At 40.9% G+C, this 23,746-nt stretch overlaps 1 protein-coding gene across 5 annotated transcripts; it reads right to left on the bottom strand.

The window, feature by feature from the left end:
• Positions 1-676: 676 nt before the first annotated feature.
• LOC308181340 (uncharacterized protein) lies at positions 677-21,108 on the bottom strand. Of its 5 annotated transcripts, XM_080564522.1 has the most exons (6): positions 20,852-21,108; positions 19,634-19,795; positions 9,915-9,971; positions 6,594-6,747; positions 6,450-6,486; positions 677-5,597 (listed from the first exon to the last, which is right to left on the bottom strand). In XM_080564522.1, the coding sequence occupies exons 2-6, from the start codon at positions 19,667-19,669 to the stop codon at positions 5,486-5,488; spliced, it is 396 nt and encodes a 131-aa protein (XP_080420648.1). In that variant the 5' UTR covers positions 19,670-19,795; positions 20,852-21,108; the 3' UTR covers positions 677-5,485. The 5 variants fall into 5 exon arrangements, 1 of the variants encoding a protein (XP_080420648.1); XR_013941423.1 differs by lacking the exon at positions 19,634-19,795 and having other exon boundaries at positions 677-6,747; XR_013941425.1 differs by lacking the exons at positions 6,594-6,747; positions 19,634-19,795; positions 20,852-21,108 and having other exon boundaries at positions 9,915-16,861.
• Positions 21,109-23,746: the final 2,638 nt, after the last annotated feature.

Below are 23,746 nucleotides of genomic sequence, written 5' to 3'. Positions count from 1 at the left end.
TCTAGGCACTGATCGCGCAGCCTTACTCAGCTGACTACTACTTTTCCTCCATACAGGGAGGTATCATACCTTTGTCAAATAGAGAGGCTTTGGGGGCTGCAGTGCTTTAATATTTTTCCCTTTCCTTTCCTTTTCCTAAATATTTAATGTAAGTAGCATTATTCTGATAGGTAGTAAAGTACAAATTTAATAGAAGAGCCTTCTCTAAGTGAGCACTGGTAGCTGACCCCCTGAGGAATGAACAGCTTGTTTACTTTGGACATTTTCCAAAGCCCACAAAGAGTTAAATAACTTTACAATGAACCAAGACGTTTGTCTTCACTATAACAGCAGTATCTTCTCTGCAAAACCTTTTTATTTTAACCCTCTTTGTACCTTTTGAGATACCTTACTGTCCCCGACAAAGACCCAGCCCAAAGAAGGGTGAAAGAAAGGAAGTGCATGGAAATTGTGAATGCAAGCACGTTGTTCTGCTGCTTCTGGAAGAGGAAATCAAAGCCAAACAAAAAGCTTCCCACTGTAACTTTACTTCTGATTTGTATGTGTTTTCTCAGTAATGCGAATCAGAAAGGATACAAAGAATTGATGGGGTTAAACTGGAAGAGCTCGAGCATCTGCCTGAAGGGGGAAGGAGAACCCCCCTGGAGGGGGAAGGAGAACAGCCCAGTGTGAGTGTGTGAGAGCTGGGGAGCGCTTGGCTGCGTCCCAGCACAGAGGGTGCAACGCTCTCGCTGTGTTTCCTGCCTAGGGTGGGGTCACCTCGCATGCCTTCTCTTTCCCCCTTTCCCTTCTTGAAATCGCTTTCAGTTAACATCTGGAACTTTTTTTTTCTAATCAACATCGTTTCCTTAGCTAGAGCAGAGCTTTTTTGTGATTGGGGAATTCTTACAGTTTGAGATTGGCCAGAAAAAAAAAAAAAAGTCAGAGGTTTTGGCTTTGTTTCCCTTCTCCCTCTTTTTTTCCTAATATGTGAGAAAGTGTGCCTAAAATTTGTGTAGTGACTAGTCTTACTCCACAGAAAAACTCTGCATTCCTTAAGAGTAGCTGAACACAGCAAATTCAAGGTGTTACTAGTAACCTTTATTTATCGGCACTTCAACAAAACCCCAGGCTAGGGAAGGCAATTTCCAGTGAGATTCTGCAACCACGATTGAGCAGTCAGGTATATTTTTAAATGATTTTTCAAACGATCTACACGTAGCTTACAAAACATCTTAAAGGTATTAAAAGACTCTCATTAAATGGTCAGAGAAATGATAACTGTGTCATTTTTTATGGCAATAACCTGCTCTCTTTAGATTAATAATAATTTTAAGTTTTTGTCGGGTTTGCACAATGCCAAAGGTATAGCAGCCATCCATCCCCCAGAGGGGCAGCTGCCAGTGCTCGTTTTAGAGAACCTCTTCAGAGAACCTCTTTGTGGTTGACACACAAAAGTTACAGGAGTCCTTATAGAGGAATATTCTGTAGCTTTTATAAACATGGAAGCAGCAGCAGAGATGAACGTGGTATGTCCAAGGCCGCAGAGGGAGTCGGTAGCAGAGCTGGTGCTGGGCTTCAGAGAAGTTTATTTCAAAAGTTAGAAACTTAAGCACAAGTTTGCCAGGTTGTACAAGGAGGTTGGGAATGTTGGTCAGGTGCTCCATTTTGGTGACTTTTCTATAAGCCATCTCACATCTCTGTACTGTCTGCGAACAAGCACAAGCCATAGTACCAGTGGGAGTACTGGTGCACTTGTTATGGTTTCTGCGTGTCCCTGCTCATACAGTCTTGATGCTGTTAGCGCTTTGATGCTCTCTCTCTTTCTCAATCTTATGGTTCCTACACAGCTCCATAAGGAATTCAAAATCCTCTTGATTCAATGATCCATTTATTACAAGTGAAGTGATCTTAACATTTCTTTCCAAATGCTTTTTAGACTAAGTTCCTCCTTGGCTTTCCTTAGTTGTGAAAAGCTGTTTTCAGTTTCTTGGCCTGATTTTTCACTCACATAGTTAATCTTCCTCTGGCTTCTGATAAACAGCCAAATGTTTAAAATCTGCTTTGGTATTCCCTTGTAAAAGAGGTTGGATTTACCAGAGTTCATCACTACAAGCTATTTCTCAATTTTCTATATTTATTTTGATGTAAAATCTTTCTAGCAAACAAACAATAGTTACTCACTGTCAGGAATATGAGCTGCCATTGTACTTCTAACGAATTCCATCCTTTCCTCTAGCACAAACATTGCTCTACTCGTTTGTAATGATTTCGTTCAGACTTGGTGGGACTCTTATCTCTGAGCTTTTGCAGTTATTGGTTCCTTTTGTGGCTCATCGCATGTTACTAGACATGCTACATGCTTGATGTATATCATTCTGGAAATACTTCAAACGAGCTTGCTTCATATCTTAGTCAGCAAACTCTGCTCATAATTTCAGACTAATATTCAGCATTTCCTCACTGGAAGAGGTGCTCTCTACATCTTTCACTGTACTCTGTCACAGAACCCATAGCTAACATTACAAGGGGACATCATTTGCTCACTCTGTGTTAATTAGTACATTGCCTTTTGCTGTAGTAAACATGGCTGAGAAACTCAAACTTATAGATCTGTACCTACAGGACACTTAACAATCATCCGATCTGACTTTCTGCTAAACACAGACCAGAAATGTATACCTAGGTGTATACCTAGGTATAGAAGCAACCAGGCAGGTAGCTGACGACGAGGAATCTGGACAAGACAGGTAGATCATTTCCATTGGATTTAATTAAAAAGTTGGTCATTTGTCACTTGCCCTTTTCCAATCGTACTAATTTATAGGTAGAAAATAATCATGTTGGGATGCTAGACGTGGTGTTTGTGAAGGATTAGACTTCACTGAAGTACATACATCAGTATGCTAGGTGAGCATAGAGTATTGCTGCCCATAGTACTTTGTTTGTTGCTTACATAAGCTAAAAGATTTGACTACCAAGTCAGAAACTAATTGTTCCTATCCTCTGCCTGAATATTCCTGTTACCATCCCATTCATTTTATAGTTCTTTGTGAAAGCTGTGTTCAGATGCATGGTCTTGCACATACAATGTGTAAAAAGTTCCGTTAATTCCGTTAATTTTTCTTGCATTGTATGTGGGTTTATGCAAATGGGAATTTGCTTGGCCTCTGTCTGCCAATGTATCCTGCCTCCTGTGGTGGTGCCCATCTCCAGCAACCAGCAGCACACATGCATGTATAATTGGCCTGGACAGCAACTTGGCAGTGCAACGATACAGTCCTTCTGTGTACCTACAAAATCTTTTATGGCTGGCATCATGAAGTTACAATCATACTTGCAAAACACCTTTTTCACAATAATATGCTTCACTAGTTCCTACTGAGCCGCCATTTATTCTGGAGGCAAATTCATTAGAATAATTACACCATTTGGGGAATAATCCGTTTTGTGAAACATCCAGGGTACATCTTTTTTAAAGTTGCATTCTTTTAGTTTATTATTTTTAGCTTCATTTTAACTTTAATTTGTGCAAAGGTATTTTTAAGAAGCCCCAATCTAATTTAATAGAAGCCTCTGCTTTGCTATCAGTAAGAAGCCCAGTTGGAATGCCACTATTGGTCTGCTTCTAGGAAAGTTATATTTTATGAGATGAGGATAGCAGGGAGTCTCCCAGGACTTGTCTTTAGTCACTTCAGATTGTACTTTGAAACTTTACATTTCTTTCCCAGTCCTGTTGTTAGAGGCCTTCTAAATCTATAGCCCGTTAGTTTAGCTTTATTCTCCGCAATAGTATTTCCTGTTTAAAAATAGTGCATGTTTCTATGTCTTTGCTGTCATCTTTGTAATCCAACATATTTGATTTTTACCATCGCAGCGTTGATGGTGCTGCTGTGCTAATGCACATGTAAATTGAAATTGTGTACACAGAAATGGAGAACACGCTGTGAAATGAAAGTCTGCGAGCTTGGTTTGGCATACAGTCATGAGCTAGATAAGAAGCAGACTAGGAATAGAGATTCATCAGGAACTAGTCCTGCTCATATGCAGTTAGCCACGAGAATGAAGGCTTCTTGTTTGAGTCTGCATTTGCAAGTCTGGTGTTTGGGACAGCACAGGTTGGCCTGAATGGCTAAGCCAGCAAGGCAAGATGTTCTCCTCTGCTGGTTAAGGAGCATGTCTGCAGTAATACTGCCCTGGTCGTTACTCAGAAGTCTTTGCCTCCTGTCTGTGGTGATACAAGCTATCTGCCTTTGCCAAAGCAATTATAAATCAAGTCTAATTAGTTCTCACTTTTTTTAATTCATTGGAATTATTGTCTGTAGGATGATTTAAGGAAATGCACAGTTGACTATTTGTGCGTGTAATTCATTTTTATTTGGAGAATACTGAAGTTGGAAGAAATGAAACAAACATTAAATATCCTCCATGGCTCCACAGATGTTGCTGCCTTCTCTAACAGCAAAGGTCTGACTACATGGGCAAGTAACCATAGGATATAGACTATAAATAAATTCCTGGGCGGTTATGATGGGTAGTAAACAAGCTCATGCCTGATTTACCTCTCAGTAATTGAGATTATTTGTCCCATGAACTGAAAAGCAAAATGCCAGCACCAGAACTGGTGTAATTGGTTTTGTTGCATTGTTTTCTTGTAATAGCCTACAACCTTGAGTGAGATCAGGGCTCATTTTCTTGGACATTGGTAAGTTGCATAATAAGAAACAATTTTCTTACATTTCAACATAATACAAAGAACAAACTGAATGCTGAACATTGTAAAATGATGTTTTGTTGGAGTACTATTCGCTTAGAATAAGTATTTGCAGAAGAAATGAGAGCAATGCACCTTTCCAAGCATGCAGTCGATATTTGTCTCCTTCAGGATATCTTGGAAGACTTTTTCTTACTCTTTTAGAATGAAGGCATTTCATATCCTTCTTAAACTAACATGGATATAAAATTCATGTCTGTGTGTGGATATATAAACAGTACACTGTTTTACTCTTGCCATTGCTTATTTGCACACAACCCAACTATTTCTGAAGTATCCCAAGTATTTTCTAAGTGCTTACAAAGACTGAGAAAGAATCTGCTCCATCCTGAGTGTCGTCCTTGTGCTGTTCATGTCCAGGTATGGAGAAGGTGGGAAGCTTCCTTGCTCAACACCTCTCGCTGTGGTATCTTTAACCTTTCCTTCTCAAGAAGAAAGTCGGTCTCTATCCCATCTGAAATATCCTCTGGTTATCCCCATGGGTACTGGTTTTCATTAGCAGCACACTCACTTATCAACCATTGCTTGTAAGGGTTTGAAATGGTCTAGATTGATATTTATTATTAAGGTCTGCAAGTGTTGTTCAGCTTGATGCCACTTTTTATTGCAAAAGAAAAGTAGGCTGTTTCATTTGGGACTGCAGGTTTCGTGCATGTTCAAGAGCTTGTTGTTTAAGATTTGTGTTTGAAGGTTTTTTTTTATCCTTCATGACACGTTTCCTTTCCTCTTATTTTATTTAGAGCATTGGCTTTCTAGTAAACTTAGTTTTAGAAGTTCCTTTTGAACCGTCTGGGACCCAGTCATCAGCAAACAGTTAAGATTCTGGTGTAAAATGCCTTTTGTTCTGGGTTCAGGGAATAAAAGAAAAATTAGTAATATTCTCAGAATTCGTACTGCCCAAGCCAGCTGTTAGTGAATTTTTAACTTTCCCCACTTGGTTCTTGATCTAAGACCTGCTGTTTCTAAGCATTGTTTCAAGTTAAAAAAAAAAAAAAGTCTTGTTACTTCTTGCTCAAAATAAGAAGAAATTCTATGTTTTCAGAACTTGTGATGGCTAATGTTTACATTTTTTTTGTTTACATATTTTTTAAGAGACTTCGAGATGCCTGAGTTTTATGACACAGTAGTTGTCTTAACCTGAATAACCAGAATTGCTACTCATTTTTGGAAACGTATGTTGTGCTTATATTTCAGTTCCTTCTGGGAATACTCTATTAAGGAGTGCTCTATTTGGGAAATTCAGAATTTCTCACTGCATACACTCAGATGAGTAGCATCCCCCTCTCTGTTTCTCATCCACAACATTTTTTCTTTTTGGAGGAAATATTCATCACTTACAAGCCGCTTACTGAATTTAATATTAAGTCCTTGTTGTCTTTATTTACTTGTACGTCCCGTTACACAGAACCCTTAAATAGCTTTGTTGAATGTGCTGAGGGGACAGACCTACAAATGGATTGAATCTGGCACATCCAGACGCCCTGTAATTGCCTTCAGTCCCTGTACTGCAAAAATTCATCAGAAGTGAATGTAGGAACCAGATCTGGTTTCTAATTCTGCTGATTCCAGCATAAATGGAATGCAATATAGTGACAGTTAAAGTATGTAGTCATGAGTTTGTTATGATAATGTTGTATGCTGAAAGAAGCCGAGTTCTCTAATAACAATGTAAAACATCACTCCCTGTAATACATACGTGTATCTGCTTGTGTTCCAAGTGTCACTGGGTGGGGCTGTAAGAAAAACCAAGAGCAGCTGTGGTGGTGAAACAGGGTGAATAAAAGTTTGAGTTATTGTTAACATATGTACCACTATAATAAACCCCAATTTGATCACTTACATGAACACAACATATTGCTGAATAAACCCCCTCTGGATACATTTGTATTCCAAAACATGTCATAAGGAAAGATTAACAATTTTGGAAAGGGATCATTTCCTTGGGATGCAGATTTCATTTCCTTGCCTGGTATTCTTGGAAACCTTTCAAAAAGCTGAAAGCAAAATAAAAAATCATAAGATGGTGTGTTAAAACCTGACCAATGTCTTGTTTAATTAGCATAGCAATCAAGCCCAAAGGGACAAAGTGCAGGCAAGGCATAAAGTCCTGATCTTGTGAAGGCCAATTCTGCTCTGTAAATTAAGCTAAAAATTTATGAGTTATTGTACTTTGAGAAGTTTGCTGCTTTGCAAAAAGCTAAATTAGAAAAAAAAATCAGGTCTTCTAAGAGAATTTTTTAATCTCCTATAAGAAAGGGTATTAAAACAAGTTTCTGGGAATAAGGAGATTTGCTTCTGTTTTACAGGTTTGAAGGAATTTCACTTTACATCTGTCTTCTCCGCTTCTATTGCAGTCCCTTGAGAAATGTTTAGGTCTTTCTGTTTCACTTCTCAGTGATATCCCACTGTCCAAACCCCACCTCAGCACTCATCGTTTGCAAGTCACGAAGGCAAATCTTCATCTAGTGACAATAACCAGAATTATTTCAGGAGATGAATAAATGAGAGCAACTTATGTCAGTAGGGCTGGAGGGGTTTTTATACCAACTGAAATCATGTTTAATCAGTTGGTCAGAAGGATATCTCAGATCCAGTATGGCCTTGTTGTTGAGCCGTGTCACTTTCTAGTTCTTCCTCACGTATCAAGTAACCACCTTCTCATCTGTCTCATTCTTACTAATGCTTGAGAAGAACAGAGATAAATTACAGTTTTGAACTTCTTCTATAGAGTGAACTGAAGCCAAAGGAATAAAATGCAGAGTTAATTACTGTCTTACAGTCAAGATGGTTTTCAAGGGCTTTCATAATGCTCCTATCAACTGTAATACAACCATGAGCAATGCAGAAGAGAGGTGTTCTTGTGAGTGGGCTTACTACAGCAGGTTACATTTCAGGTGCATGGCATGGTAAGAAAAGATAGTAATGTACTTAAGCTGAGGTATTTGTATGGTGGGGGAAAAGCATGAAATCAGCATTAGTGCCTTAATTGCAAAATTCTCTATTTCAAATATGGAGAACACTCGTAGGAGCAGTATTAGCTGAGGTATTGCTGGGCGGTCCCTGTGCCGTTGCTGCAGTACCTTTGTGGCCAGCGAAGCAGTGGCTGGCTACTCCCTGAGGGAAGTGAGCCGGGAGCTGGCCATGAGAACCATGACCAACAGAGGCCGTGGCCCTGCCAGAAGGGGCTCAGGCCCATGGTGCCTGAGAAGGGTGAGCAGGGCAACCCCAGTTTCAACTTCAGGGAACTAAAATTAACATAAACTAGAAGTTGTATTGGTCATCTTTCAGAATAATGTCTTCGTTCAGAATAATGTATTGTACCATATTGGGAAGCTGATGAAGTCTAGCTTAATTTTTCAAGAAAAAAGAAGATCAGAGAAGCGATAGATGCTTATTTGAATTCCCTTGTCTACAGGCCTGTCACTCCTAGCCTCCAAGCAGCTGGTAGGGAGGGTAGGAAGGTCCAAGGTCAGTACTCAGACATCACCTCACCCTATTGCCAATGTCTGAAGTTTTCCACTAACTCTGCTAGCACTGGAGAGATGGCCCAGCAGATTCCCACAAAGTGAGAGCACTGGGAGGAGAGCTAAATCCTCACCATTGGTAACTGAAGGCAAGAGACGATTTGATAGGAGTTCCCTTGCTGGTAGAGTCCCAGTGAAAGAACCATTCCCCAAGTCCAACCATTTAGCTCTCAGCAGCTTTCCTAGGTATATATTGCTTCTTATCACTCACAATCTGAGCTGTTTCATCTTCATCCAAAGGCATTTTTAAATAATCTGCTAATGCTTGAAACTAGCTTTAAGTAGTAGCTCTTCAGCTCAGAGGATTCAGACGTGCATTAACCCTGATCCAGAACACAGTGAAGCTCAGCAGATTTTAATGCAGTCCTTTGAATGATAAAGGCTAAAGAATGCACTAAATGGAGTAGCAGAGAGGATTTGGGCAGGCATGCTTGAACTCTAGCCCTATTTGTATACATAGTCTGTCCCATTTTCCTGTAATGATGCAGCTGCACTTTTGCTAGCAGCAGCATAGTCAGGCTAGCTACCTAGTAATTAATAGATATATGAATTTTAAGACCAGAAAAGACTTGTCATCTTCTACTCTGATCTGTTGTGTAATTTCTCTCTATTCTTTCCGGCCTCAGATCCAGTAGTGTTGCTGGCAGCGGAATGTAATATTGCATTAAGAGTTCATCTTAAGCTATTTCTCATTATCTCCAAATATATAAGCTTATATTTGAATGTTATGAAAAATGCATTTTCTGTATCAGCCTTACAGAGCAATTTTTTTTTGCTTGTTTTGTTACAGGTGGTAAGTACTGTTAGTTATTTTCTTTGTACCTTTTGGTTTCTATTATAAACCCTCAACACTTTCTTACTCTAATTTATAGTTGTTGCTATCAGTTTCTCTTATTTCATAGATGCTTTTTGTAGTATTAGTTATATGGTTGCTTTTGCTTCCCTTGTGTTTTATCAACTTTTTTTAAAAATCTATTTTAACTAACTTATTGATCTTTACGATTAGTGAAATTTTTCCCCAATAAGTAAATGTTTTTACATAGTTTGCAAATATTATTCACATCTTTCTCTCAAAATATTTTTTCCAAGCTGTTTCAGTTGTTTTTGTCATAGTGAAAATGTCCACTTTAAAGAAGTAAGCGTGTATATTATTGATTCAGCCTTGATTTTCTAAAAACAAAAATAATATTCAAACACCACTGTATTTTAATTAAATATATTCCTTTTCGATTGTCAGAATTCCACTATGTCAGGTACAAAACTCTTTGAGATAGAAAATGAGTGGCATCATTTGTAAACAGGAATTATTTTTTGTTTGTGTGTTTCTGGCAGCACAAGACCTTCAGCAGACAGTACAAAGATTGAAATCACTCGTTGTAATACTTTTTTCCAACCCATTTCAAAGAAATGTTTAAGAAGTGGTCTTTTATTTAGTTATTTTTCTCTAATGTGAGGAACTGTGAGTTCTCTAGTACAGGGAAATGTGACACATGGGTTAACAATTCAAATACTTGACGATGAGAAGGCAATGCTAGCATGATGGAAATTGGTGATGGGATCCTGTATAACAGCTCCTCCCTTGGGTCATAAATGGGATTGAGCTCTTGAGCTTCAGAGGTGAAAACCTAAATCCTTACCTCATGAATTAAAGAACTCTCGTCTCCATTATCAGTAGTAAAAATGTTATCCCCCGTCTGCAAGGAAACACGAAGCTGTTACAAGGATGCATATTGTACTAGCGCAGGTAGCATTTATACAAACAAGAAGCTTTTTCAGAAGTGTTATTCAAGAGTAGAGAATAAAAATCTGTTCAAAACATAAGAGCAAGTCAAAACTGAAATGAGAAATTGAGAAATGAAAGATGAGAAAGACAAAAGGACTTAGAAATGTGTATTATTTGTCATACAAGTAAGTACTCAGAGCAGGCATGTTTGTATTAAGCAGACTCTTACTTGTAGTCCAAAGTGGGAAACAGAGGAACTGGGCGTGGGGGTGGATAGAACAGCATTTAGGATGAGTATAGGAGCTGGGAATCGATGTGGTAGAAAACAGGAAGACAATATGAAGGTGTGAATTCAGAATTGTCATCACATAGGATAAACCTTGAAAAATGTCTTAGTAGCTATGGGCGGCGTAATTTAAGCAGAGAAAGCATGTCAATGGCGATCTGGAATTTGGTCCAATATCCTTGACAGTGCCATACAAGGACAGCACCAGGCATATCACATGTCTGAAATGTGTATTATTTGTTTATCACTTCACTGTCAAACACAGACTACTTGTCAGCACTCAACTGGAGAATTTCTGTTCTTTTCATTTATCACTGTCCGCAATGATCTCAGTCAAGAACTGTTTGTATAGGGCCACGGACACGGTCTGCCTTTTGTTTTCCGTATAGCACAGCTGAATGCTGTTCTTGTGGACCATGGGTTCACTTCCATAAGTTGCTCTATATTCTTATAAAAGAGAATGCTCTCTAGCCTACAGAGCGATACTGGCATCTCTCTGGAGTCTGTGTGTCTTGTTTACCATTGTTTTTCTTAGTCTGAAATAAGATATTTTGAACTGAAGAGTGTATATGTTGCTTTTTGCTATGAAGGGAAGCACAGTTTCTTTGGGACAGCTGTGACGTTTGCACATGGTGCAGTAGACTTCTCCTGTTCCTGGCTTGCCCCTCATGTCCACAGGTAATTTCAACCTGCACTCTGCCAGGCACCTCCCTGCAAGCTCAGCAGCAAGAATAAGGACGAGGTGAAGAAATAGCAGTAGGGGAAAGTAACACATGGTTAATCTATAGGCTAGGCAAGTACACACTGTGTGCTGCTACATGAACACCAAGCTCCCTGTGCTTGGAAACAGCTCAGTGTATTTCAAGCAAAAAGAAAGAGAGATCACAGACTGGCCAATCCCTAACAAACCAGTATGCATACCTGGTTTTGCACCATTCTAAAGAGCAGTCTGTATATTCTCTTGAAGTCAAAAAGAAGCAGCCTTTTTATTGACCATCCTTCTGTCTGAACTGCAGCTCTTCTCCTACCCTTGGTTTTCTCAGAATAATTCATGTTCCAGACTGCAGTGAAGTGTAAATACTGAATGTGCTTGTAAATAAGTGACTTTAAGTATCAGAAGGCATCTAGGCACGTTACCAAGAAGCTCCACATGGGTTAATTTTCTTGACTTCTCAATGCTGTGCTTGTACAGTTAGCTGCAAGCGTGCTGTTTTGCAGCATTGACATACCCTTAGGAATGAAAGCCATCCATTTTCTGGGTGCAATGTAATTCCTAATCAGCAGCACTAACGTCCTGAAATTAGAATAATTAGAAAGCTAAAATAGTGTTGGACCTCATCAGTTCTCAGATGAGAAAACAGCCTTCAAGGGAGACTGCAGAGATTATTGATAATGATGCTGTTTTAACAGGTGATACCCTTCCCCCAAGGTTAGAAAGTGCTCTAAAAAACTGGGGGTATGTAACATAACTGAGTGCTGTTAAAAGCTGCTGCCTTCTGCCCCCGAGGTGACAAAAATATCAGCAATGGGAGAAATGAATCCTCAGGTTTATAAAGCACGAGGTCTTCTTTTGGGAGGAAAAATAAATCCACAGTGAAATTCAATGCTCTTTTTTGATCTATTTTTTTCTTTTTGTATTCTATTTCCATGTCTACTCCTCCTTGTCCTCTCCCCATCTAACTGGTTAGTGAGCTATTTATCTGTCTGGCTGTACACCTCTCTTCAAGGTACCAAGCATTCAGAATCCTCCTTCCAGCCCTGACCTTCCTGAAGGGGCTGTGGGTGGTTTGCTGGGATTCTTTGGATCCGAACCTCGTGAGACAAGTAAGAGACAGCAAGAAGAAGCTTTCATGTGTCTCCCAGCTGCCTTCCTATCAGAGTCGAGATTTGATTTCATTCCTGAAAGGTCCTATTGTTTTCAGTAAGGCCTGTGAAATAGTTACTTGCTGAGTGACAGTGAATGGAAGGGCAGCTGGGCAAGCAGGGATGGTTCTCCCTACACAACTCACAGCTGTGCACTGGGATGGCAGATGTGAGGATTTAGCACCCCCTTTCCCCCCAGGACAGACTACAGGAAGCTGTTGTCAGCCTAGATGAGACCTTGCACAGCAAATACCTTTCCAGATCTGAATAACCTCCACCTTCTCAAAGAGAGTCGTGCTCTTTTATACAAGTTTTATTCTCTGAAATGTCAGGGTTTTGATCCAGCTTATTGACTAAAAGCTTTCTAGCATTTATCAGTTTGTCCATAGTTGTTCAAGTGACTAATTCTTTGCTCTGTCCATTGGGAGATTATTCTACTGTCTTCAGCTACATTACTCCCAGTAGTCATGCTGAAATTTCATGTTTCTTTGTTTCATTTTGTTGCTCCTTAATGCATCCTGTTAGATCTTCACTGAGCAATACTCTGTTTTTTGTTGGTTTTTTTTTTTTTAAAGTTACACACTTATTAGCTTTATGTCTTACTGCTTCTTTTCACATCTCTCACATTATCTATTGGTTGACTGAATAATGAGCCAAAAATTAGTCTTGGACTTTCTCAGAGTTGGACTAATTAGTGGGAGGGTAAATGTGCTAATCCACAAAGCAAAAAAGCTTCAGATATCACTCAAAACTCCTACAACAAATAAAGAATAAATTTTAAGGGAACAGTTCAAGGTTTCAGAATCATAAATTAGTCACAAATTAGAGACAGACAAGATAGAGGACAGACCAAAATGTATTTCACATCTGTTTTGGAAATTAACAAAGTAGTAGACAGCTGAGAGCTTCCTTAAGTTGCACTTTGTATTTTTCTGGAGATGGAGTTTGTGGGAAAACAAGAGAGAAAAATTGAGCAGCTGCTAATGTTGACGAAGGGCCTTTTGTCATGATCATCGTGTTATACCCTATTGAGAGATCTTGTGTTAGAAAAAAGCAGGAATGGAAATTACAGTGCACATTACAGAGCAGTCTTTCTGTTGTCCCCCAGCAAATGGACATATCTCACGCAATGTGTGGCTTAAGAATGTCACACCTCCTCCCAGTCCTACTAGGACAGAAAGTTTCCACCTCCTAAGCAGAGAATTACAAGAGGATGTCAGTAATAGAAACTCAGAGTGCTCCTTAGAGCACTGTGCAGATTTGCTAGCGTACAATCAGCTTCTGTCCCAAACATGCTCATAAGTCACGACGGGTAGCTGTTTCAACAGGTTTTGGGGGTAAAATTGGGTTCAGGTTAAGGATGACATGGCAACAAGCATTGGAGTCAGATGGTGGCTGTTTCTGGAATTACTATAAGGTCTTTGTACAGAATGGGAGAGAGGACACAACATATTTGCTGTGTTTTAAATTTAGCATAGAAGTAAGCCTACGAAGTGGCAATGATTCTGAGATACTCATGTGCTACAAACATTAGAGGACAGATTAACAGGACCGTAGTTAATGGTACTGAAGGAGCAGGAACCAGGAATGTTCTGATTTTCACCAGTGCTTATAAATTAGAACGGGACTGGAAAGTGTAAAAGGGATGAGCAGAGCTGGAATAAATCCATGAATGAGAAGACTTTCTGTTCTTGCAAATTTTCTACATGTTTTCTAATATGAACCCAGGGCAAATCTAAATAATATTAGCAGCAGTGATAGTTAACGGATTGACACCGAAATTCCTCCTTTACTCTAATGAAATATGCATAAGCCACAACAACAAATACAATGTAGCATACCAATGTATGTAAATGGAATAGGTCCTGAATAAACTCAACAATGGTTCTTTCTTTATCCTACACTTTCTGTAGAACCAGTTCTGCCCCACATACGCATACAGTCTATGCATTAAAAGGGGAATTTAGCTTTTCCTAGGCTATGCTTCAGGAAGTCAAGGATGTAATGGATACATTACTTCTTAACCTCTAAGGAAAATATCTCACTATCTGTCATTTCCAGTGGACCCCTTTCTAACCCAGCCAGTCATTATTAAACCATTATTAAAAATGCTTTCCATTATGTAGGGTTGAGAGTCATTATCCATTCACTCAGTAGCACACAGACCATGCAAGCCACTGGCAAGACTTCTGAGAAGTCAAGCAGAAGAGTAGCTGCGTAGTATAACTGCACAAGAGCATCATTCCAAATTCAGCTCGTCCACTGCAATTCCTTTGTGATTCTTGTAGTCAGAATGAAAGGCTGCTACTTCTCCTGCATGCAAGTAAAGGACAAAAATTTGTGATGAAGTAGGAAATGAGTATTGTCAGGAGTATCAGCAACTGATAGAAGTGTTTACCTTAGTCCCTGAACATTGTGCCGTGCAGTCTCTACATTGCAGAGTTTTGGTAGCTCATTCTGGAACAGCGCTGAAGCAGCCAGTGCGAGGGAAGTGGAGGAAGAGCTTCACCTGCCTCCGTCCCATGCCATCAGTGCCAGACCTGCCAAAGCACCTTTTTTTTTCTTTTTTTTTTTTTCTTTTTTCCTCTGGGGCTCACAGAACTTGAGTGGACAGGTCCTGTTACTGCAGTTGACCGACTGCCTACAGGAGCTTCCCAGTTCTGTCACCACACCACTTTTTCTAGTCATAAATAGGGGTACAATTCCTGACTGTAACCAGCCACAAGCTCATGTTTGAAAGAGGAAGAGAATCTTAAAGTGTGGAGGTCGTTGTGGAGGCAGAGGCAGATCTTGGAACCTCTGAGACGCTGCATCCTGCTGTGGGCAGAGCTTTCTGTTCGTGTTGTCCATGTTCATGTTGTTCATGTTCTGTAGCACCTGGGCAGCAGAATACTGATTCTCTGTGCTTTTCTAATACACTCTGTGCTCCACACTCTGCCCTAACTGCTAAGCAATAGAACCTCCTACGATTTCTGAGGCAAATCTATTATCTAGTACACTTTCTGAGCTTATCTACTAAAAAGAAAAACCAGGCTGGTGCACAAGATGAGGTGATTACAGCAATAAGTTAAGTGTGGGGCTCACGGTGGGAAGATCATTGAATCTTTCTTTTCTTTGCTGGCGTGTTCTTATATGCCAGCAATAGGATATTTGAGAAATGCTCTAAAGCAAAAAGCTCCAGCTGCTCTCTCCTAGACAGAGGGATGCTCCAGAAATACAGCCAGTGGGTGGCCCAGATTCTGTCACTTTTGATACTGATGTTTTCAAGTGAGCAGGCTATGGCTAGCACCTGCTGTGGTGACTCACATATTGCTAGGTGTATAAAGACACCACAAATGGCAAGCAGCAGTCTCTAGACCTTGGGGGTTCAGGGAGAACCGGTAGGAGCAGCACAAGCTGTCATTTGGCTTGGATTGGGAACAATTGTATTTTCTGAAAGCTGGTCTTAGTTTTATAGGGAGGGAGTTCCTGTTGGGAACGAATGCCATTTGCATACTGCTTTATCCAGGCCATTAACAGCCCACGGTTATTTGAAATCTATAAATAAAAGAGGACAAAAGCAGCTACCTGCATGGAGTCTGTAAAGTGCTTTTAGGAAAGAGAGTAATTTGGCCTCTAGGCAGACAGACCTAACATCAGCATTCATCACCCCGTCCCTTCATCACCCCAAAGCCCTGGAGACAAATCATCTTTGGATGCCCTGCCTTGGTCCCAGGAGAGAGAGTTCTTGTAGTCAGGGGTTTTAGGAGGCTGAGATTTCATCGGGGCCAGACCTAGCTGTTCTTTTGAACCCAAATCTGAATGGTTTCCAGCAGTCTGTTATCTCCCTTTCTGGGCCCAAGTAGCTGATTCGTTCGTGGAGGTCAGGTGTAGAAAAGGCATCCATCAAAAAACACAAACACCGTAATGCGGACGGCTCTACATGCACACACATGCAAACACCCCAAAATATTCTATGTAAAACTTCATGCAGTTGCAATGCTATTTTTGCCCAGATGAAAACAAGCAGATGTCTGTAAATGAACACGCACCAGTACACCCAGCGCTGTATAAACACATACCTGATTCCAGACTCTCAGTCCACATTCACATTTGCTTCCTGCAAAGCCACCTCCAGCACACAAATAACCAAATCTCAAGCTGACACTCAAATGTATGTGCTCATGCCAATGAAAATACTTCCACAAATAAGCTATATGGTTACGTCCATACATTGCAATAAAAATGCTCTGAAGCATATTTACACATACTGCATGCAGGAACAAAAAAACACACAAGCAGTGCATATGTATACACACACACACAAAAGACAGGAATCACTCAGCAGCTATAGTGTTTATGCTGGCAGGAGAATGTCAGTCACTGAGCAGCCTGCCTCCAAACAGATGTTTGATTGTTTTTGGGTTGCGGTTTAATTGTTGGATAGTGTTCCAGCACTCAGAGGGGATCGAAAATACTCCAGGTCTGCAGCTGCAGCAAATGCCAGCCTTAAAACAAGGCGGATTCTGAAATCATTGCTCGGGGGGAAACTGCTTGCGCAGGAAACCTTAGCCAAGTTCTGCATTAATACTACTTTGAAGTCAGAAAATTAATCTCTGCCATTTAAAAAAGTCCTGTTTTTTCAGGGCCTTTGTGAGTTTATCTAAGACAAGCCAATTCCTTCCGGGCAACTGTGACAGGTTATTGACTTGCCCAGGCTTAGAGACTTTATTGGGTCTCTCTTCATTTTCCAGAAAATCTTTCCTGGAATCTGTCCTGCACTTCAAGGCTCCTGGTGGAAGTAAGAAGCAACTTACTAGCCAGTCTCTTCGTTGCTTGTCAGTTTGCACTTCATTAATAGACCTAGTCAAAATAATTGACCTTTGTCAAGACAAATGAGTATCTCAAGAATCTTTCTCTGCTCTCCAGCCACACAGAGTGGCACTCTTCTGCATGTCATCGTTGGAGGTGTTGCTGGGAGTTTAAGGTTGGCGGTAGATGAAGGAGTGTATGGGAAACATGCTGCACGTTTAGCTTAGCTCTGTGGGAAGAAGGAAGCAGGAGGGGGTGTGTTGGTGTTCTTGTGAGGCCTAGAAATGGGAGATGGTGAGAACCTGAATGAGGGGGCATGGAAATATTCAGAGGATCCCCCGAAGAAAACTCGATTGAGGATAATCAAAATCAAAAATAGTGAGTGTTTGAGCCACCATTTAGGATTCATTTAAAAAGATAATTGCATCACTGACTCTCTTGACTCATAATATTCTCCGGCAACAGGATGGAAGTAGAAGTCCTGTCTCTGAAGTGGACAGGACAGTGTTGGGCCTGTTGTGAGGTTTATGGCATCCCTAAGAAGATCTTGTTACCTGCTGCAAGAAAAGCAGACGGGATCTGTATCCAAGAAGTGCTCTATGTCTTGCAAGGAGCTTGCAATTCACCATGCTATGTAAGATCTGTTATCTACAATGTAAATGTAGAACAGTGACTGGAATCCTTTGGGACAAAAAAACTTTAATACTTGCAATGGTTTGTGACTACTGTAAATGCGAATGAATCCTCCATTTATTTATTTTTTAATAAGCAATGTAGAATTAACTATTTTTTTACCTATATTTTTGAAATTGAGGGATATTTCCTGCTAGGCTACAGAGAAAAAGTCTAGGCCCAAGCTCAGAAAACAGCTTTCCTAGATTCATCTGGTGTTAAACAGTAGATACAGTGGGCAGGTAGTAAGTAATTCCTTTCCTTCTTTAATCCAATCATAGAACATGCATGCAAAAAATATCCTGAAAAGACAGTCAAGAAAAGAGCAAAGAGCTTCTCTGCAGGCTCTGTCTCTTTCGCAACAATCCACGTGGATTCCCCCAGTGTCTGATGCGGCGCTACCTTGACAGCTCCAACTCAAAAGCTGTGGATTTAATAGGTGTCAGGAGCAAGGACTGGACCAACGAGCTCACTTAATGGTCCATCAAAGCACAGCATGACATCATGGAAGTTGCTTGGTCAGCCCTAGCTTAGGTCAGCCTCAGCACAGCTGTCTCAACTAGATTCTCCATTGCAGACTTCCTCAGCTCTGCATTTTGGGCCCTGTTTGGTTTTTCTCACTGACGTTTTTCCATTTCCACTCCCCTCCTTTCCATGGAAAAAAAAGACCCACGATAGTTCCAAGATGTGTTCCAGTTTCAGTGAGCTCCCCCTCCTGCTGCACTGACCTGTCCAGATGGTGTTCCTTTCAGCTCACACGTACTAGTCACAAGGCTGAAACTTTAAAGGTAATGAATCTGAAGCTTAACTCCATTAAAAATCTATATTGTACAGTTTGGGGGATAGTTAAAATCAGTGGTGGGCCTGCTTCAGAACCTTGTTTTCCTGCTGGATTTCTACTGTAGCTTGTTTTCTTTCTGTAGATCAGATGATAATTTTCTAATATCTTCAGGGGCAAAAATAATTTTCTTGTAGTATTTATGCACACTATCAAACACAGTGGTATATTCACTTCCAGACTCCAGTAGAATGCAAAATAAATACGGTCTGTTGTATTTCTTTCCACTTCATCCAACAGTCTGTCCAGGTCTTGTGACTCTCCTGAGTCGTCTTCTTGACCTGGGTGTAAATCTCCCTTACACAGCACCGTTCTCTTTCCTTTCCAGCAACTTCTAGGTTAGGTTACTGAGTGTCTTCCTATTAGCATCCATTTGCTGCCTAACATCAATTTCAAATTTTCATCAGAATGCTAAAGGCTCCTTGCTTGTTTCTTTCTCCTCTTTTCCTTGTTGTGTTAATTCTTCTCTGCCTTTCTGAAACCCCTTTGGAAGTACACTACTATGCTATTTAAAAGTCTCTTAAATCTTACTCCTCTAACAGCCCAATCTATGTGAATCTTCTTCTCTTACAAAGAAGAACAACTTTACAACTATACTAATCAACAAAAAATATTTCCCTGACTATGAGAAGGGCTACCCTGGAATCACTCCAGTTCAGACAGCAGGCTTCTTGGACCACAGACTACATTTTTCTTCTCTTCACTGCACTGTGTTGAACAGAACCCCTAATATAGTATTATTATAGTATTAATGTGAACCAAAATGAAGTTTTTATTCAGGTGTTATTGGATAGGTTTTGATCCAAGCTGAGTTCTACTCCTCCTGTGCAAATGCTCAGCACTGGAGGTTGCTTCAGTCTCAAAGCAAGAGTCTTCCACCTTGTACTGAATGGAAAGGCACTTAAGCAAAAAACTCTGATACACCCCAGTTTTCTGTGGTGTAATTCAAAGTACACTCGTGCACAGACAGCAGTGGCTTACACTTACTTCAGACCATGACTAAGCCTTTTATTAAGGGCAATTATGTAGGTAGATGCAACTGCCAAAGAAGGATATAAAGTGACAAAGGTATAAAACCAAACACACTAACACAGTCATCTCAGCAGCCTTACTGGAACCCTTATGTAATGCAGAGGTGGAAAGGCAGAGGAAAGATAAGCGGTAACCAGGTAGAGTTAGTTACCTGCAGGTAACAACAGATACTTGCAAGCTTCATCATCCTATTGTGCAGGAGAGCCAAAAGCTACAATCCAGGAAGCCAGTTTCCCAATTCTTTTTAAAATTACCGTTAATAGTTTAACGGTGCCAAAACCCAGCAACAGATAAAACTCCAAATGGAAAATACCTGGCATAAGAAGAATAATTTATTAGCTACTTTGTCCGTTTTCTGAAAGGCAGTTTCAAAACAAAAAGGAGCAGTGGAGAAAAGGCTAATCCTATTGCGTTGTCCCTCCGTGTGGGAAGAACCGAATGATTCCCTGAGCTAGGACTCCAGCAGGACAGAAGTCAAGTGGGACTCAGCCCTGTGGCCAGAATGTTTAGTAATCACCTGGAAGAATATTTTCAGTTCCTCAGTGGCTTTTCAGTAGACAATGCCCAAATACTTTATAATAAAAGCCAAGTATCTAGGTAGATAGTTGGACAGGTTAAGGTCGAATAGTCTACAAAGGCTGAGATTCTCTTCCTCTCCTGCTCCTGCAGGGGAGAAGCAGGTGGAAGGAGCCCATCCTGTGTTCAGAAGTTTGCTTAGGTTCCCAATCTGTCACTTGTGAAACACTTTGAAGGCCTATCTAATTAGGAAAATGGAAGGAGTCAGTACAGTTTACCTAATCTAGTTCTATTCCACCCCTTAAACTAAGCTAGAGCTGCTAATCCACAATCCTCATGTGGTTCAAGTGTTGGCTTTTGTTTATTTAAACAAGTTCAATTGAACTATAACTCTTGAATAAAACACCTTTTCCTAGTCTAGACAAAACCTAAGGGCTTTAAAAAACAAGCACAAAGGGACCGAGGTAAGGCAGGACCAAGCTGAGCCCGGCTAGCTGTGATTCAGGCAGTTACTCTTCTTCCAACTGCCTCTCGTAGAGCATGCTTTAAGAATAATAATGAAAAAAGTCAAACAGCATATGTGAGAATTGTGCTCCTTGCCTTTTCATGTGGCTGATTGTTTCGTTAAGCCAATCTTTCAAAGGAAAGGAAAAATAGGAACTGCGTTCTTTCCTCCACAAACTCCCTACAGGTAGTTTTCCAGGGGCACACATGTTTTTCAATTATTTCTAATCCTGGACTTGTTTTATGCTCTGCGAAGCCATTTCAAACACGATTCCCCACATAACCACTTCTTTGGGCCAGGATATTTCTCCCCCTCCCACTTTCTCCCTCCCTCCCTCCCCTCCACTACCTAGTTCAGCCGTGCAGCACTGTTCCTTCAAAGTTTTCTTGAGGGAGTATCCTGCATCCTCTTGCCAAGCGCTGCTCTGCTGTGGTAACATGAAGGAGCATTAATGGGATCTGCCGTTCATGCCAAAGCCTCATCCAGAAGGGAGGTGGTGTGCATGTGCTGGCTGCAGGAGAGCTCAGGGAGGGAAGAGCTGAGTGATTTATGCCTTTTGCTTTGCAGCCCTATCCCAGCCCTTTGAGTTCTTTCCTGTTTGTTTTTCTCCCTCCTGTGGCAGCATTTAGTCATCTCCTCGGTGTGTCGGGGAAGGGAAGGGAAGGGAAGGGAAGGGAAGGGAAGGGAAGGGAAGGGAAGGGAAGGGAAGGGAAGGGAAGGGAAGGGAAGGGAAGGGAAGGGAAGGGAAGGGAAGGGAAGGGAAGGGAAGGGAAGGGAAGGGAAGGGAAGGGAAGGGAAGGGAAGGGAAGGGAAGGGAAGGGAAGGGAAGGGAAGGGAAGGGAAGGGAAGGGAAGGGAAGGGAAGGGAAGGGAAGGGAAGGGAAGGGAAGGGAAGGATGTTTTCCAGGAAGACATAGCATTCTTCCCAAAGTGGGTTATACAAATTACAGTTTAAGCAGATCAAACCCATAGGTCTGGACTTCTGAGACTGGTGCTTACAAGAAATGCTGCTGTAAGGGAAGGGATGCAGGCAGAGCTACTCTGTCAGAGGTTTTTCAGAAAATACAGTGTCAGCACATAGAATTCTATACTCCTTTGAGACATTTCCTTTGCTTTATTTGAAATTGACTTGAGACAAACTAGTGATGGGCAGAAACTTGGAGAACTGGATGTACACTGTGAAGAGAAGTGAAGGCATGAAGTAAGCTTGGAACAAAACAGGGATTAATGCAGGCATTCATCCTGTCTTTAAATAATCACAACCACCCAGGAACGGGTGCTATGTGCAGTTGTTACTGGTAGTGACTTCTGCCAATAATATTAGGTCATATTCCTACTGTAATGTAGGGTCTGATCCAACTTCTACTGATATAAAGAATCCCCTTGATATGTTAGTGTCCATGAGCTGAGGATTTCATCTGAACCTAATAAACAAAAGAGGTACAGGTTCTGCTGGAATTAAGTTTCTGGTCACCTTTCTCCAACCCTGCTTATGCCAGCGATGTCAGAACCCCCCGTACACAGAGCATCCCTGACGGTTCAGATTTGCTTTAAAGCTACGTAAGTAGAATGAAGTCTTTAGGGGAGACTAATAAAAGATTTTTAAAAAATAAACAAGAAATGTTCTCGCTGATCTAAGATATAATTAAATGTGTTTGCATTGATACAAACATTCTGTCAGATTTAAATGAATATAAATGGTTGTTCAAAAATAAAGGATTTTTTTTTAAGAGCATAGTCTGCTCTAATGGGATCTAATAACTCTTAATAGTCCTCCATAAAAGTAATAGTGTACTTAAATCTCCACTTGGCAATAATCCGGGGCAGAAAAAAGTGCATTTTAAAAATGGGAACAGCTCAAGGCTGCGTGTTCCCAGCCAGCAACAACAAGCTGAAACAATACAAGGAATCCAGATAATGAAGCACATATGTCTTTCCAGTACCATGCGAGTCAACAGCTTCCTCATTTACGCAATCAGAAGGGGAAAAACAGTCCCCCATTAATCCCAGCACCTGAGGTGAAGGGGTGAGGACTGCACAACTGAGTCAGCCCTCATATCTGCATCGAATAAGATTTACGGGAGGGAACTTGCTTTGTGCTCTGACTTCTTTTTTCTCACTCCATCCCCTCTTTCTTTCCGTGGTAGATGCATTTTCGAACCCAGGGATGCTGGGAAAGCAGATTAAAGCCAGCCCCATAGGTTTATGTAGGCTGAATGAGGCACGTGGCACAACGCCGGGCATGAAGCACAGGGCCTGATTTGTGAAAGAGTTCAAAAGAGTATATATAAAGTTTAAAAAGGGGTAATTTTGGCCACAGACTGTAGCAGTGTTTCTCAGCAGAGCGCAGGCTGCCGTGCCCCTGAGCGAAGCCCCCGAGGCCTCTGTTCACAAGGCAAACATCCCGTCTGGCGCTGCTGGCCCCGAGGCCTCCGCGGCAGCACTTGCTGAGCTGTGCCTAGAAAGCAGAAGGAACCGGGCTCAGTGAGTCTTTCAAATAATTTCTTTGAAGTAAGTCCCTCCAGGAGATACCTCAAGGTATCAATAGTGCCAAGTACAGGGCTCAGACCTCTGGGCTCATGGCTGCAGACTATCGCTGCTGCAGCGTGCTGTATTGCACCAATGTAAAGGTCTGATCCTTGCCTGCTGTTGCATTTTCACTTGCTAGCTGCCTGCCACACTGCATGTTACCTTTTTAAACCCTGGATGTAAAAGGAAAGGGGGAAAAAAAAAAGAGAGAGAAAAATTGCTATTTCTTTTCAAGATGTATTTGAATGAAAACCAGCACGTTTTGCTTTTTGCATTTTAAAGTCATCTTTCATCTGTACTCAGCTGAAAGCACACCCAGATCTACTAGTCTAAGACAAAAGTGTGGCAACTCTGGTAGTATATTTAGGAAAATGAATTCCGTTTGAATTCAGAATGATTTTTTTTTTCATACTGGGAGTAAGAATTCCCCCCAGACTGACTAATAGCAGAACCCATTATCTGCAAAGGCCAAAGGGGAAATAGACAAGTGAATGATTTGGCTCTGAAATGAGGTGAACTAATTTGGAGAGGAATGAGTATTTCTGAGCATCTGGTGGCTGGCCTGCCTAAGATAGCAAGGATAAACTGCACAGAAAAATGAGTATTTGGCTTGCTTGAAAGTAGGCAGCAATGGCCCCAGAAGTCCCTAGGGATTTGGAGCTTACAGAAATGATCTGCATTACCAAAGATTTTTTTATTTATTTTTTTGTTTGAC

The sequence above is a fragment of the Anser brachyrhynchus genome (genome assembly GCF_964034855.1).
Source record: "Anser brachyrhynchus genome assembly, chromosome: 21".
In the NCBI taxonomy this organism is placed as follows: Eukaryota; Metazoa; Chordata; class Aves; order Anseriformes; family Anatidae; genus Anser; species Anser brachyrhynchus.
The sequence above is the reverse complement of the archived record's forward strand: the minus strand, read 5'-3'. Positions and strand labels throughout refer to the sequence as shown.